Source organism: Salvelinus sp. IW2-2015, linkage group LG12 (genome assembly GCF_002910315.2).
Source record: "Salvelinus sp. IW2-2015 linkage group LG12, ASM291031v2, whole genome shotgun sequence".
Taxonomy (NCBI): Eukaryota; Metazoa; Chordata; class Actinopteri; order Salmoniformes; family Salmonidae; genus Salvelinus; species Salvelinus sp. IW2-2015.
The window spans coordinates 5,306,188-5,323,250 of NC_036852.1; the positions used below are offsets into that span (position 1 = coordinate 5,306,188).

General features: G+C 44.6%; 1 protein-coding gene across 2 annotated transcripts in view; it reads right to left on the reverse strand.

The window, feature by feature from the left end:
* The window catches only part of LOC111970918 (lymphocyte antigen 75), a 49,230-nt gene that overhangs the window by 2,600 nt on the left and 29,567 nt on the right, over nucleotides 1-17,063 (reverse strand). For both annotated transcript variants that reach the window (XM_070445934.1, XM_023997679.1), the window contains exons 28-32: nucleotides 5,336-5,458; nucleotides 4,889-5,080; nucleotides 4,542-4,765; nucleotides 4,162-4,372; nucleotides 490-651 (exon numbers count right to left, since the gene is read on the reverse strand). In XM_070445934.1, the coding sequence (XP_070302035.1) occupies nucleotides 490-651; nucleotides 4,162-4,372; nucleotides 4,542-4,765; nucleotides 4,889-5,080; nucleotides 5,336-5,458 (912 nt within the window). The remainder of the gene's footprint in view (nucleotides 1-489; nucleotides 652-4,161; nucleotides 4,373-4,541; nucleotides 4,766-4,888; nucleotides 5,081-5,335; nucleotides 5,459-17,063) is intronic.

Here is a 17,063-nt window from a genome sequence, read left to right on the forward strand (position 1 = left end):
CAATTAGGGCTAAGTACCTTGCTCAAGGGCACAGCGACAGATTGATTTCATATTTATTTTACCTTGTCAGCTCCGGTTTTGGAACATGCAAACCTTTCAGTTACTGGTCCAATGCTCTAACCTCGAAGGCTACCTGCCGCTTGAACAGTAAAAAGTAATTTTTGTCATACCCTTGGTATAAGGACTGATATACCACGGCTGTCAGCCAATKAGCATTCAGGGCTCSAGCCACCCAGTTTATAATATCTGATATACCACAGCTTTCACATAATCAGCATCTAGGAACCAAACTATCTGGTTTATAAGAGTAAATATGAAATACTTGTATTTAATCAGGTTGGTTATAGAGAAACCATTCTCTTACCATAACAACCTAACCCAAGATGCTGCAATGTTCAACGCAACTTATACAATAAGTTATACAATATACAATATACAATAATACAGAAATATATATGTGTCAAATAGGAGAGATAGTGGGTGACTTACCAAGCCTTTCACAGATYCTCTTGGCATCCTCCATGCTGTACACAGAGTAGTTATAGAAGGTCATGTCAAAAGCATAGCAGTGGTCCTGGTGCTCAACCCACTTAGACGAGCCGCTGTTCTGAGGGCAGTTGTTGGCCACCTGGGGAGCTGCGAGGTTCGATCCTGATTCAGACAAACAAAAACAGATCACATCAGAGGGATTTATTTTATGGAATCTTAAAAGATTGGTGTGTATACTATGCAAAAAAATCGGCTCAGATCGCTCATTGACATCAATGTCTTCTTAACACAAGAATTCAAGTTGTGTGTATAATAAATAAATACTAATAGGGTAGGTACTACAACTGTAGGACTGGGTCTTACTCTGAGTGGTGATGTAATACTAATAGGGTAGGTTCTAAGACTGTAGCACTGGGTCTTACTCTGAGTGGTGGTGGTGATGTAATAGGCTAGGTACTAGGACTGGGTCTTACTCTGAGTGGTGGTGGGTGATGTGGTGGTGAGTAATAGACTAGGTACTGGACTGGGTCTTACTCGAGTGGTGTGGTGATGGTGGTAGTAATAGAACTAGGTACTAGGACTGGTCTTACTCTGGAGGTGGTGGGATGGTGGTGAGTAATAGACTAGGTACTAGGACTGGTCTTCTCTGAGTGGGGTGGTGATGGTGGTGAAGTAATGATCTAGGTATAGGACTGGGTCTTACTCTGAGGGGTGTGATGGTTGACGTAATGACTAGGTACTAGACTGGGCTTACTTCTGAGTGTGATTGGTGGTGACGTAATAGACTAGGTACTAGGACTGGTCTTACTCTGAGTGTGTGGTGTGATGTAATATGCTAGGTACTAGGACTGGGTCTTACTCTGAGTGGATGGTGGTGCGTAATAGACTAGGTACTAGGACTGGGTCTTACTCTGAGTGGGGTGGTGATAGTAATATGCTAGGTACTAGGACTGGGTCTTACGCTGAGTGGGTGGTGATGGTGGTGATGTAATAGACTAGGTAATAGGACTGGGTCTTACTCTGAGGTGGTGGTGATGGGTGTGATGTAATAGCTAGGTAACTAGACTGGGTCTTACTCTGTGTGGGGTGATGTGGTGATGTAATAGCTAGGTAAGAGGACTGGTCTTACTCTGGTTGGGGTGGTGATGTGGTGATGTAATAGCTGGTAATAGGACTGGGTCTTACTCTGAGTTTGGTGGTGATGGGTGGGATGTAATAGACTAGGTAAATAGGACTGGGTCTTACTCTGAGGTGTGAGGTGGTGATGTAATAGACTAGTGACTAGGACTGGTCTTACTCTGAGTGGGGTGGTGATGGTGGTGATGAATAGCTAGGTATAGGACTGGGTCTTACTCTGAGTTGGGTGGTGATGTGTGATGTAATAGACTAGGTAATAGGAATGGGTCTTACTCTGAGTGGTGGTGGTGTGGTGATGTAATAGACTAGGTAATAGGATGGGTCTTACTCTGAGTGGGGGTGTGTGGTGTGATGTAATAGACTAGGTAATAGGACTGGTCTTACTCTGAGTGGTGGTGGTGATGGTGGTGATGTAATAGACTAGGTATAGGACTGGGTCTTACTTGAGTGGGTGGTGATGGTGGTGATGTAAATATGCTAGGTACTAGGACTGGGTCTTACTGAGTGCGGGTGGTATGGTAGGTGATGTATATACTAGTAATAGGACTGGTCTTACTCTGAGTGGTGATGTAATACTAATAGGTAGGTACTAAACTTAGACCGGGTCTTACTCTGAAGTGGTGGTGGTGATGGTGGTTGGTGATGTTATAGGCTAGGTACTATGACTGGGTCTTACTCTGAGTGGGGTGGTGATGTAATAGACTAGGTACTAGGCCTTGGTCTTACTCTGAGTGGGGTGGTGATGTAATATGCTAGGTAATAGGACTGGGGTCTTACTCTTGAGTGGGGTGGTGTGATGTAATAACTAGGACTAGAGCCTTGGTCTTACTCTGAGTGGGGTGGTGATGTTAATATGCTAGGTAATAGGACTGGGTCTTACTCTGAGTGGGTGGTGATGTAATAGGCTAGGTACTAGGCTTGGTCTTACTCTGAGTGGGTGTGATGGTGGTGATGTAATATGCTAGGTAATAAGACTGGGTCTTACTCTGAGTTGGGGTGGTGTGTAATATGCTAGGTAATAGGATTGGGTCTTTACTCTGAGTGGGGGTGATGATGTTGGTGATGTTAATATGCTAGGTAATAGGACTGGGTATTACTCTAAGTGGGATGGTGGTGATATAACAGGCTAGTACTATGACTTGGTCTTACTCTGAGTGGTGTGTGATGAATAGCGTACGTACTAGGACTGAATCTTACTCTGTGTGGTGGTGGGGGTGGTGATGTTGGTGATTTAATATGCTAGGTAATAGGACTGGTATTACTCTAAGTGGGGATGGTGTGATATAATAGGCTAGGTACTAGACTGAATCTTACTCTGTGTGGGGGTGGTGATGTTGGTGGATGTAATATGCTAGGTAATAGGACTTGGTCTTACTCTGTGTGGGTGGTGATGGTGGGTGTGTAATAGGATAGGTACTAGGACTGGGTCTTACTCTGTGTGTGGTGGTGGTGATGGAATAGGCTAGGTACTAGGACTGGGACTTACTCTGAGTGGGGTGGTGGTGGTAATAGGCTAATAATATGACTGGGTCTTACCCTGAGTGGGGGTGGTGATGGTGATGTAATAGGCTAGGTAATATGACTGGGTCTTACCCTGAGTGGGGGTGGTGGTGGTAGTGTAATAGGCTAGGTAATATGACTGGATCTTACTCTGAGTGGGGGTGGTGGTGTAGTGTAATAGCTAGGTAATAGACTGGATCTTACTCTGAGTGGGTTGGTGGTGGTGTGTAATAGGCTAGTAATATGACTGGGTCTTACTCTGAGTGGGGGTGGTGGTGGTAGTGTAATAGGCTAGGTAATATGACTGGGTCTTACCCTGGAGTGGGGGTTGGTTGGTAGGTAATAGGCTAGGTATATGACTGGGTCTTACCCTGAGTGGGGGTGGTGGTGGTATGTAATAGGCTAGGTAATATGACTGGGTTTTACCCTGAGTGGGTTGGTGGTGGTGGTGTAATAGGCTAGGTAATATGACTGGTCTTACTCTGAGTGGGGGTGGTGATGGTAGTGTAATAGGCTAGGTAATATGACTGGGTCTTACCCTGAGTGGGGGTGTGGTGGTGGTGAATAGGCTAGGTAATATGACTGGACTTACTCTGAGTGGGGGTGGTGGTGTAGTGTAATAGGCTAGGTAATAGACTGGATCTTACTCTGAGTGGGGTGGGTGGTGGTAGTGTAATAGGCTAGTAATATGACTGGGTCTTACTCTGAGTGGGGTGGTGATGGTAGTTAATAGGCTAGGTAATATGACTGGGTCTTACCCTGAGTGGGGTGGTGGTGGTGGTGTAATAGGCTAGGTAATATGACTGGATCTTACCTGAGTGGGGTGGTGGTGTAGTGTAATAGGCTAGGTAATATGGACTGGATCTTACTCTGAGTGGGGGTGGTGTGTAGTGTATAGGCTAGGGTAATATGACTGGATTACTCTGAGTGGCGGTGGTGGTGGTAGTGTAATAGGCTAGTAATATGACTGGATCTTACTCTGAGTGGGGGTGGTGGTGGTGGTGTAATAGGCTAGGTAATATGACTGGATCTTACTCTGAGTGGGGGTGGTGATGGTGGTGTTGTAGCAGATGGCTCCGTCCAGCTTGGCATTGCAGTCCATTCTCATCCAGGTGCCATGGGGAGTGATGTACACACAGACACCTTGAGGGTCTGAGCTGGACGTGACAACAGTGTCAGAGAGTCCCGCCTGACTATAGTGATACTTWGTCCCATCGGACCACTCATAGGACTGAGAGCCACTAGCCTGCGCAGAGAGGTGAGGGAGATGCAATATTATTCAACAAACTTCACACTAGAGGTGCTTAATGCATTTAATGTCTACCTGCTGTTGAACTAAATTGCTGCAAAASATGAAGTTATTTTCAATAGAAATGGCCCGCTGTGTTAGTGGCATTGTGGCTAAGCTCCCTTACATCCTGACTGGACAGACCGATCCACAGCGGGAAGCCGTCTCGCTTGGCGATAAGCTCCATGTGAGCGTTGTGCCCGGTGTCATGCACGCTGGCCAGGTGTCCGTTGCCGCGGCCACACTCCTCCAGAGCCTGGWACCAGCTCAACTTCCTGGTTATCACGTGGTAGCTCAGGTTCCCATAGCGCTCAAAGTCCCTGGCCGACTGATTGTATTCGTCCTTAGAGTCTTGGGGACGAATAAAATGTGTTAATAAAGTCAATCAAGTGCAAAATGTATTATTTAGTTGTAATTTTTATAGTACTCCTTGTGAATAGGTGAAGTATGTTTGTCTGAATAGGGTCTACCAACCTTTATCCAGTTTGCAGGCCACGATGCTTCTCTGCTTGAAGGGACTGAAGTGGCGTTTGTTGGTGAATATCTCCCAGACTCCCTCAGCGTTGAGACCAGCCATGAACTCATCGCTGGCTGAGACGCTTGGTCTTCCATCGACCCAGTTAGAGTARTGGACGTTGGTACCGTCATACCACTTCATCTGGTTATCTACCAAAGACAGGAGTAACCACTTGACATGACACATTTATTACACGTTTCATCACACAACAATACAACGATGATCAATGAGCAAGCTTCAGCCTCGATGATCCAGTAGACATTTTACAATGATCCAATTCAGCGTCTCCTCATAATATAGGGCAATGAATATGAAAGTCCAAACAGCAGCTCAAACATAAGGACTAACTGRCCATGCTGAGTGTTGGGGAGATGAATATGGGGAACCCAGTCCAGTCCACTCACCGTTGTCATCGTTGAACACCCCTAGCCAGACAAACTGCACCAGGTCTTTGAAGGGAAGGAGCTGCTCCTTCACAAACTCATTCTCCACTAAGTTCCTGATGGTCAGGATGTCTGCATCAGCATCTGAGAAGAACATKAACCGGTAACACTTCATAAAGACTTTATTACTTGTACATAAGCAGTGCGTACGTTTAATTAATAAACACCTTCAATCAGAGCACAGATGAAGTCTGTTTTGACCAGGCATCAATGTCCATTTTTTAAATCTCAAAAAAGTCTTGAGACTTATAGCGACCAAATGAAGTCTTGCACGATTGTAAAAACATAGGCAAGACAATAAATGTAAGTGTCTGTTGTGTCAAGAACTGCATCTGTAATCCCATGGAAAATACTGTARGAAGCGTCGCGGAAAATTACAAAATTAAACATACTATGCTGTTTTTACTTAGAGAATTGTCCATTGTTTTAGGCTAYTGTTTTTTTCCCTGGTGCGGGCTTTTTGTCTTGTGTGACTTAGTTATAAGTCTGGGTGTACAGATAAGAGCTGGGTGCGACCGCAGTATGTGACATCCCGTTTGTACTGTCTGTAGGAACTCCTCTGTATGGAAACATGCAGGAAGGAACAGACAATGGTGGCAACATCAGCTATCTTAATCTACACAGATCTACACAGACAAGCTAAACGCCTTTTATACACTATGTTACTCACCCCTGTTTGCACACATCTGCTGACTGCCACATAGACAATGAGGTTGGACTTTTCTATAACAGCCGAGAGACAACTCTGTTCGTTGAGCTTCCAACTCTGACTCTTCTTAGTGATGGTTGATRGCTTCATTTTTGCAAATCTTATAATAAAATTGTTTGAAAGAATCTGCAGTCTCTCTTCCTATAGAATTTCTCGGACAATTGGGATATAGTACACAGTGAGGGTCTCGAGGCTCTAAAACACCATCTTCAACTCAGGCCAGAGGGAAGTGCACCCCCAGAGTTTCTCTAACAAAGCGGGCARTAAACATTAACGTTGTTCTTTTTCTTTTTTCTTCCAACTCTTTTTCAGGTCCAACTCTACCGACTAGTCAAATGGCCAGTAATGGCCGCCTGTTTTGCACCCAACTACGCAAATGTGTTTTTAGGACTATGGTTGGAGAGATTTTTTGTTTGATCCTCTTAATCCATTTTTTGATCAAATCATGTGGTACGGAGGATACACAGTGGGGAGAACAAGTATTTGATACACTGCCGATTTTGCAGGTTTTCCTACTTACAAAGCATGTAGAGGTCTGTCATTTTTATTTCCATATTTGCCAGAGGAGTGGATGGTCTGCTTGGGACAAATGTAGATATGAAGATACTCTTGACATTTCGGATGGTAATCCTAGTTAACAAGCATGTTGCAAGGCAGGCCAAATAAAGTCCCAGAGGGATGTCCAGGTTATCAACATAGACAAGATTCAAAAAACATCTTTGGATTAGATTCTCAAATAAAAAATAAAAAAAAGCAAATTGATATTTACAAAGCATTTACAGCGCTGTGTGCAGTTTGAGGCCTCAGCAGCAGCGACCTTTGAAAACATTAACCCCAAATTAACACCCCTAAAACTTCAACTCCCAAACAAGACAACTATTGGGCTTTGAACGTGGCAGAAACAACTGCTAAGGCATTATCACGATAAAACGTTTCAATTTAAAGTGCAAATGTTCTCAGTAGTCTTTGAGTGCTAGGAGGAGAAGGTTATAGTCATAATGACAAAGAGAATGACCTAAGCATTTACAGTTTGGATGAATTGGCATGTCGTTGAAATGGCCAAATGGCAAATGGGAATGTATGCCATTATCCAAATTGTCTAAGGAGTGTGTGTTGGACTGCTAAGCTAGAGTACCAGTAATAGACCTAAATAATTTCAAAAATGATGAAAATGTGTCACGCTAATAAAGATTAAGTTCTGTTAATGAAAGTGCCATGGATGCAGTTGTTCCTTATCGATGACCATACAGTGAAAAGTACGTCTTCTCCTTACAAATAATCACACAGTGAACACAGAAAACATCAGTGCTTACGAGAAGGAAAATACCCTGACAACAAGCATCACGTTTCCAGTGACTTTTCTGTCACCCCAAAGTCCATCAACACTGCAGCAACTGCTCAATGTGGCAGCTCTTTCTCTAAAATAATCAGGGTAAAGGTCATTTAAACATTAGGTTAAAAAAATAATTTAAAAAATGCTAGTTGGGGATTTTCAAATCCTTTTGCAATATTTACAATGTCACAGAAATGCTAAAAAAAAGCCTGCTGGAATTTATACAAATAAATAAAGTTGTCTTTTAAAATGAAAAGGCGCCAGTTTCAGTTGCTGCAAAATATTTCCATTACTGGATAATGTAGGCAATAACTGCTTCTTTAAGCTGCATAGATAGAAGCCAAGACAAGTCTCCACTCTGCATCCATAATACTAGTGCTGTCAGCATCATCAATGGTTCTCCTGTAGCGCACGGTGGATTGAATCTGGCCTTGCTCTTCTTATAAACGACGAAGCCGATGGCCGCCAGGAGGCGGTGAGGACGACCAGGAAGAAGACCAGAGCCACCGGACGTTCCCTGACCCTGAGGCAACACAGCCAGTCCGAAACACATCTCAAACTGGCTAAGAAAGTCCTGTTTTCAAGCACATCAATTTTACAAATATATAATAACCATAGCGAAGCCGGGGAAATCTATGAGCCATATACAATCAACTCTTGTTACATGCAATAGCTTGGAGCGTCATCAGAGCATGCTGCTATCCACATAGTAAAAAATAAGTATGTAGAGTGGGACTGGTGAACCATTGCACTTTAGTACTCACGTGCGGGTACTTTGCAGACGATGCGGCTGTGGCTGTCCTTGCAGCTGACTCTGCTCCAGATGGCTCCGTCTGCAGACACCATGACAGCCACAAGAGTTCTGCTGGGTCGCTGTCTGTCACCCACTAGCAGAACCTTGCTCTCCCAGTTAGAGAAGGCCAAGAGAACCGTCCACCCAGCCCATGTCTGACCTGGAAGACAGAGGGAAACACAGAGCATTACTGATTCTTTCTGAGTTAAATATACTTTATTGAGTATAATGTACTGTATGGCATGTAGAATTTTTATGATTTTAAAGGTGCTGACTTTCCAAATGAAGTGCACACAGAACTTCCTAGGATGGAGCATACTGTCCAATATAAAGTCTCAGTAACATCCGTATACAAGTAATGAGTAACAAGCCTATCATTGTTTACCGGTCAGGTCAGTTTACCTTGTTTGTCCAGGTCCGCCGAACCACACCCTATGTGATGAGAGGGTTGTCTGCCACTGTAGCCAGAGACAGTCATCTCCTCTTTGGTCATTAGTTGCAGCAGCTGTGCATCTGTCAATCAAAGGCAAAAAGGAGGCATACATGCACTGCACTGATAAGTAAGAACCACTTGATTTGATCATGTGGTACTAATTAAGCAATAAGGCCTGAGGGGGTGGGTAATGGCCAATATACCACGCTAAGGCTTGTTTAAGCACGACACAACGCAGAGTGCCTGATGTACCCTAGCCGTGGTATATTAGCCATGTACTACAAACCCCCGAGGTGCCTTATGTTATTATAAACTGGTACCAATGTAATTGAAATAAACATTTGGAGGGTGTTATATTTGTCCTGTTACACACAGGTCTGTAATGGAAATGTGTTGTTTTCTTGCATATCCAACTCCCCTGAGACCCGCAGGGAGTAGGGTCATGACCTGGGTCGCCATTGTACAGCACTACTGGAGGCAATTAGGGCTAAGTACCTTGCTCAAGGGCACAGCGACAGATGATTTCATATTTATTTTACCTTGTTCAGCCCTTTTGGAACATGCAAACCTTTCAGTTACTGGTCCAATGCTCTAACCTCGAAGCTACCTGCCGCTTGAACAGTAAAAAGTAATTTTTTTCATACCCTTGGTATAAGGACTGATATACCACGGCTGTCAGCCAATCAGACTTCAGGGCTCCAGACCCAGTTTATATATTCTGATATACCACAGCTTTCACATAATCGCACATCTTAGAACCAAACTATCTGGTTTATTAAGAATAATATGAAAATACCTGTATTTAATCAGGTTGGTTATAGAGAAACCATTCTCTTACCATAACAACCTAACCCAAGATGCTGCAATGTTCAACGCAACTTATATACAATAATACAGAAATATATAGGTGTCAAATAGGGAAGATATGGGTGACTTACAAGCCTTTCACAGATACTCTTGGCATCCTCATGCTGTACACAGAGTAGTTATAGAAGGTCATGTCAAAAGCATAGCAGTGGTCCTGGTGCTCAACCCACTTAAGACGAGCCGCTGTTCTGAGGGCAGTTGTTGGCCACCTGGGGAGCTGCGAGGTTCGATCCTGATTCAGACAAACAAAAACAGATCACATCAGAGGAGTTATTTTATGGAATCTTAAAAGATTGGTGTGTATACTATGCAAAAAAATCGGCTCAGATCGCTCATTGACATCTGTCTTCTTAACACAAGAATCAAGTTGTGTGTGATAATAAATAAATACTAATAGGTAGGTACTACAACTGTAGGACTGGTCTTACTCTGAGTGGTGATGTATACTAATAGGTAGGTTCTAGGACTGTAGCACTGGGTCTTCTCTGAGTGGTGTGGTGATGTAATAGGCTAGTGTAGGACTGGGTCTTACTCTGAGTGGTGTGGTGATGGTGGTGACGTAATAGACTAGGTACTAGGACTGGGTCTTACTCTGAGTGGTGGTGGTGATGGTGGTGACGTATAGACTAGGTACTAGGACTGGGTCTTTACTGGGAGTGGGTGGTGATGGTGTGACGTAATAGACTAGGTACTAGGACTGGTCTTACTCTGAGTGGTGGTGGTGATGGTGTGACGTAATAGACTAGGTACTAGGACTGGGTCTTACTTTGAGTGGGGGTGGGTGATGGTGGTGAATGTAATATGCTAGTACTAGGACTGGGTCTACTCTGATTGGGGGTGTGATGGTGGTGAGTAATTATGCGAGTACTAGGACTGGGGTCTTACTGAGTGTGAGTGGTGATTGGTGTGACGTAATAGACTAGGACTAGATGGTTTATCTTGAGTGGTGATGGTGTGGTAATAGAGGTCTAGGACTGGGTCTTACTCTGGTGTGGTGGTGTGATGTAATATGCTAGGTACTAGGACTGGGTCTTACTCTGAGTGGTATGGTGGTGCGTGAATAGACTAGGTACTAGGACTGGGTCTTACTCTGAGTGGGGTGGTGATGTAATATGCTAGGTACTAGACTGGGTCTTACTCTGGGTTGGGGGTGGTGATGGTGGTGAGTAAAGACTAGGTAATAGGACTGGTCTTACTCTGAGTTGGGTGGTGATGGTGGTGATGTAATCAGACTAGGTAATAGACTGGGTTCTTACTCTGAGTGGTGGTGGTGATGGTGGTGATGTAATATACTAGGTAATAGGACGGTCTTTACTCTGAGTTGGGGGGGTGATGTGGTGATGTAATAGACTAGGTAATAGACTGGGTACTCTGAGTTGGTGTGGTGATGGTGGTATGTAATAGATAGGTAAATTGACTGGGTCTTACTCTGAGGGGGGTGTGATGTAATAGATAGGTAATAGACTGGGTCTTACCTGAGTGGGGTGTGATGGGTGGTGATGATATATGCTAGGTCTGGACTGGTCTTACTCTGAGTTGGGTGTGATGTGGTGATGTAATAGACTAGGTAATAGGACTGGGTCTTACTCTGAGTGTGGTGGTGATGGTGGTGATGTAATAGACTAGGTAATAGGACTGGGTCTTACTCTGAGTGGGGTGTGGATGGTGGTGATGCTAATAGACTAGGTAATAGGACTGGTCTTACTCTGAGTGGTGGTGGGTGATGGTGGTGATGTAATAGACTAGGTACTAGGACTGGTCTTACTCTGAGTGGGTGGTGATGGTGGTGATGTAATTGCTAGGTACTAGGACTGGGTCTTACTCTGAGTGCGGGTGGTGATGGTGGTGATGGTAATATCTAGTAAAAGGACTGGTCTTACTCTGAGTGGTGATGTAATACTAATAGGTAGGTACTAAGACGTGGACCGGGTCTTACTCTGAAGTGGTGGTGGTGATGGTGGTTGGTGATGTTATAGGCAGGTACTAACTGGGTCTTACTCTGAGTGGGGTGGTATGTAATAGACTAGGTACTAGGCCTTGGTCTTACTCTGAGTGGGGTGGTGATGTAATATGCTAGGGAATAGGACTGGGGTCTTTACTCTGAGTGGGGTTGGGTGATGTAATAGACTAGGTACTAGGCCTTGGTCTTACTCTGAGTGGGGTGGTGATGTAATATGCTAGGTAATGGACTGGGTCTTACTCTGAGTGGGGTGGTGATGTAATAGGCTAGGTACTAGCTTGGTCTTACTCTGAGTGGGGTGTGGATGTGGTGATGTAATATGCTAGGTAATAAGACTGGGTCTTACTCTGAGTTGGGTGGTGTGTAATATGCTAGTAATAGGATTGGTCTTACTCTGAGTGGGGTGATGATGTTGTGATGTTAATATGCTAAGTAATAGGACTGGGTATTTACTCTAAGTGGGATGGTGTGATATAACAGGCTAGGTACTATGATGGTCTTACTCTGAGTGGGGTGTGATGTAATAGGCTAGGACTAGGACTGAATCTTACTCTGTGTGGGTGGTGGGGTGGTGATGTTGGTGATTTAATATGCTAGGTAATAGGACTGGTATACTCTAAGTGGGGATGGTGTGATATAATAGGCTAGGTACTAGACTGAATCTTACTCTGTGTGGGGGTGGTGATGTTGGTGATGTAATATGCTAGGTAATAGGACTTGGTCTTACTCTGTGTGGTGGTGATGGTGGTGTTGTAATAGGATAGGTACTAGGACTGGGTCTTACTCTGTGTGTGGGTGGTGTATGTAATAGGCTAGGTACTAGGACTGGGACTTACTCTGAGTGGGGTGGTGGTGTAATAGGCTAATAATATGACTGGGTCTTACCCTGAGTGGGGGTGGTGATGGTGATGTATAGGCTAGGTAATATGACTGGGTCTTACCCTGAGTGGGGTGGTGGTGGTAGTGTAATAGGCTAGGTAATATGACTGGATCTTACTCTGAGTGGGGTGTTGGTGTAGTGTAATAGCTAGGTAATATGACTGGTCTTACTCTGAGTGGGTTGGTGGTGGTGGTGTAATAGGCTAGTAATATGACTGGGTCTTACTCTGAGTGGGGGTGGTGGTGGTAGTGTAATAGGCTAGGTAATATGACTGGGTCTTACCCTGAGTGGGGGTGGGTGGTGGTAGGTAATAGGCAGGTAATATGACTGGGTCTTACCCTGAGTGGGGGTGTGTGTGGTAGTGTAATAGGCTAGGTAATGACTGGGTCTTACCCTGAGTGGTTGGTGGTGGTGTGTAATGGCTAGGTAATATGACTGGTCTCTACTCTGAGTGGGGGTGGTCGATGGTGAGTGAATAGGCTAGGTAATATGACTGGGTCTTACCCTGAGTGGGGTGGTGGTGTGGTTATAGCTAGGTAATATGACTGGTTTACTCTAGTGGGTGGTGGTGTAGTGTAATAGCTAGGTAATATGACTGGATCTTACTTCGAGTGGGGGTGGTGGTGGTAGTGTAATAGGCTGGTAATATGACTGGGTCTTACTCTGAGTGGGGTGGTGATGGTAGTGTAATAGGCTAGGTAATATGACTGGGTCTTACCTGAGTGGTGGTGGTGGTGGTGGTAATAGGCTAGGTTAATATGATGGATCTTACTGAGTGGGTGGTGGTGGTAGTGTAATAGGCTAGGTAATATGACTGGATCTTACTCTGAGTGGGGTGTGGTGGGTAGTGTAATAGGCTAGGTAATATGGACTGGATCTTACTCTGAGTGGGGGGTGGTGGTAGTGTAATAGGCTAGGTAATATGGACTGGATCTTACTCTGAGTGGGGTGTGTGATGGTGGTGTAATAGGCTAGGAATATGACTGGATCTTATCTGAGTGGGGTGGTGATGGTGGTGTTGTAGCAGATGGCTCCGTCCAGCTTGGCATTGCAGTCCATTCTCATCAGGTGCCATGGGGAGTGATGTACACACAGACACCTGAGGGTCTGAGCTGGACCTGACAACAGTGTCAGAGAAGTCCCGCCTGACTATGTGATACTTTGTCCCATCGGACCACTCATAGACTGAGAGCCACTAGCCTGCGCAGAGAGGTGAGGGAGATGCAATATTATTCAACAAAACTTCACCACTAAGATGGCTTAATGCATTTAATGTCTACCTGCTGTTGAACTAAATTGCTGCAAAAGATGTAAGTTATTTTCAAATAAATGGCCCGCTGTGTTAGTGGCATTGTGGCTAAGCTCCTTACATCCTGACTGGACAGAGCCGATCCACAGCGGGAAGCGTCTCGCTTGCGATAGCTCCATGTGAGCGTTGGCCCGGGTCTATGCACGCTGGCCAGGTGTCCGTTGCCGCGGCACACCTCCTCAGAGCCTGGTACCAGCTCAACTTCCTGGTTATCACGTGGTAACTCAGGTTGCCATAGCGCTCAAAGTCCCTGGCCGATGATTGTATTCGTCCTTAGAGTCTTGGGACCAATAAAATGTGTAATAGAGTCAATCAAGTGCAAAAATGTATTATTTAGTTTATTTTTTAATTTTTATAGTACTCCTTGTGAATAGGTGAAGTATGTTTGTCTGGAATGGGTCTACCAACCTTTATCCAGTTTGCAGGCCACGATGCTTCTCTGCTTGAAGGACTGAAGTGGCGTTTGTTGGTGAATATCTCCCAGACTCCCTCAGTGTTGAGACCAGCCATGAACCCATCGCTGGCTGAGACGCTTGGTCTTCCATCGACCCAGTTAGGAGTACTGGACGTTGGTACCGTCATACCACTTCATCTGTTATCTACCAAAGACAGGGCAACCACTTGACATGACACATTTATACACGTTTTATCACACAACAATACAACGATGATCAATGAGTAAACTTCAGCCTCGATGATCCAGTAGACATTTTACAATGATCCAATTCAGCGTCTCCTCATAATATAGGGCAATGAATGATAATATGAAAGTCCAAACAGCAGCTCAAACATAAGGACTAACTGCCCATGCTGAGTGTTGGGGAGATGAATATGGGAACCCAGTCCAGTCCACTCACGTTGTCATCGTTGAACACCCCTAGCCAGACAAACTTGCACAGGTCTTTGAAGGAAGGAGCTGCTCCTTCACAAACTCATTCTCCACTAAGTTCCTGATGGTCAGGATGTCGTCGATCAGCATCTGAGAAGAACATAAACCAGGTAACACTTCATAAAGACTTATTACTTGTACATAAGCAGTGCGTACGTTTAATTAATAAACACCTTCAATCAGAGCACAGATGAAGTCTGTTTTGACCAGGCATCAATGTCCATTTTTTAAATCTCAAAAAAGTCTAAATTGAGACTTATAGCGACCAAATGAAGTTGCAGCGATGTAAAAACATAAATGGGCAAGACATAAAATGTAAGTGTCTGTTGTGTCAAGAACTGCATCTGTATCCCATGGAAAATACTGTACGGAGCGTCGCGGAAAAATTACAAAATTAAACATACTATGCTGTTTTTACTTAGGAATTGTCCATGTTTTTAGGCTAATGTTTTTTTCCCTGGTGCGGGCTTTTTTTCTTGTGTGACTTAGTTATAAGTCTGGTGTACAGATAAGAGCTGGGTGCGACCGCAGTATGTGACATCCCGTTTGTACTGTCTGTAGGAACTCCTCTGTATGGAAACATGCAGGAAGGAACAGACAATGGTGGCAACATCAGCTATCTTAATCTACACAGATCTACACAGACAAGCTAAACGCCTTTATACACTATGTTACTCACCCCTGTTTGCACACATCTGCTGACTGCCACATAGACAATGAGGTGTGGACTTTTCTATAACAGCCGAGAGACAACTCTGTTCGTTGAGCTTCCAACTCTGACTCTTCTTAGTGATGTTGATCGCTTCATTTTTGCAAATCTTATAATAAAAATTGTTTGAAAGAATCTGCAGTCTCTCTTCCTATAGAATTTCTCGGACAATGGGATATAGTACACAGTGAGGGTCTCGAGGCTTAAAACACCATCTTCAACTCAGGCCAAGAGGAAGTGCACCCCCAGAGTTTCTCTAACAAAGCGGGCATTAAACATTAACGTTGTTCTTTTTCTTTTTCTTCCAACTCTTTTTCAGTCCAACTCTACCGACTAGTCAAATGGCCAGTAATGCCGCCCTGTTTTGCACCCAACTACGCAAATGTGTTTTTAGGACTATGGTTGGAGAGATTTTTTGTTGATCCTCTTAATCCATTTTTTGATCAAATCATGTGGTACGGAGGATACACGTGGGGAGAACAAAGTATTTGATACACTGCCGATTTGCAGGTTTCCTACTTACAAAGCATGTAGAGGTCTGTCATTTTTTATCATAGGTACACTTCAACTGTGAGAGACGGAATCTAAACAAAAATCCAGAAAATCACATTGTATGATTTTTAAGTAATTAATTTGCATTTTATTGCATGACATAAGTATTTGATCACCTACCAACCAGAAGAATTCCGGCTCTCACAGACCTGTAGTTTTTCTTTAAGAAGCCCTCCTGTTTCTCCACTCATTACCTGTATTAACTGCACCTGTTTGAACTCGTTACCTGTATAAAAGGCACCTGTCCACACACTCAATCAAACAGACTCCAACCTCTCACCAATGGGCAAGACCAGAGAGCTGTGTAAGGACATCAGAGGATAAATTGTAGACCTGCACAAGGCTGGGATGGGCTTCAGGACAATAGGCAAGCAGCTTGGTGAGAAGGCAACAACTGTTGGCGCAATTATTAGAATGGAAGAAGTTCAGGATGACGGTCAATCACCTTCGGTCTGGGGCTCCATGCAAGATCTCACCTCGTGGGCATCAATGATCTGAGGAAGGTGAGGGATCAGCCCAGAACTACACGGCAGGACCTGGTCAATGACCTGAAGAGAGCTGGGACCACAGTCTCAAAGAAACCATTAGTAACACACTACGCCGTCATGGATTAAAATCCTGCAGCACGCAAAGTCCCCCTGCTCAAGCCAGCGCATGTCCAGGCCCGTCTGAAGTTTGCCAATGACCATCTGGATGATCCAGAGGAGGAATGGAGACGGTCATGTGGTCTGATGACAAAATAGAGCTTTTTGGTCTAAACTCCACTCGCCGTGTTTGGAGAAGAAGGATGAGTACAACCCCAAGAAACACCATCCCAACCGTGAAGCATGGAGGTGGAAACATCATTCTTTGGGATGCTTTCTGCAAAGGGGACAGGACGACTGCACCGTATTGAGGGGAGGATGGATGGGGCCATGTATCGCAGAATCTTGGCCAACAACCTCCTTCCCTCAGTAAGAGCATTGAAGATGGGTCGTGGCTGGGTCTTCCAGCATGACAACAACCTGAAACACACAGCCAGGGCAAAAAGGTGGCTCCGTAAGAAGCATCTCAAGGTCCTGGAGTGGCCTAGCCAGTCTCCAGACCTGAACCCAATAGAAAATCTTTGGAGGGAGCTGAAAGTCCATATTGCCCAGCGACAGCCCCGAAACCTGAAGGATCTGGAGACGGTCTGTATGGAGGAGTGGGCCAAAATCCCTGCTGCAGTGTGTGCAAACCTGGTCAAGAACTACAGGAAAGTATGACTCTGTAATTG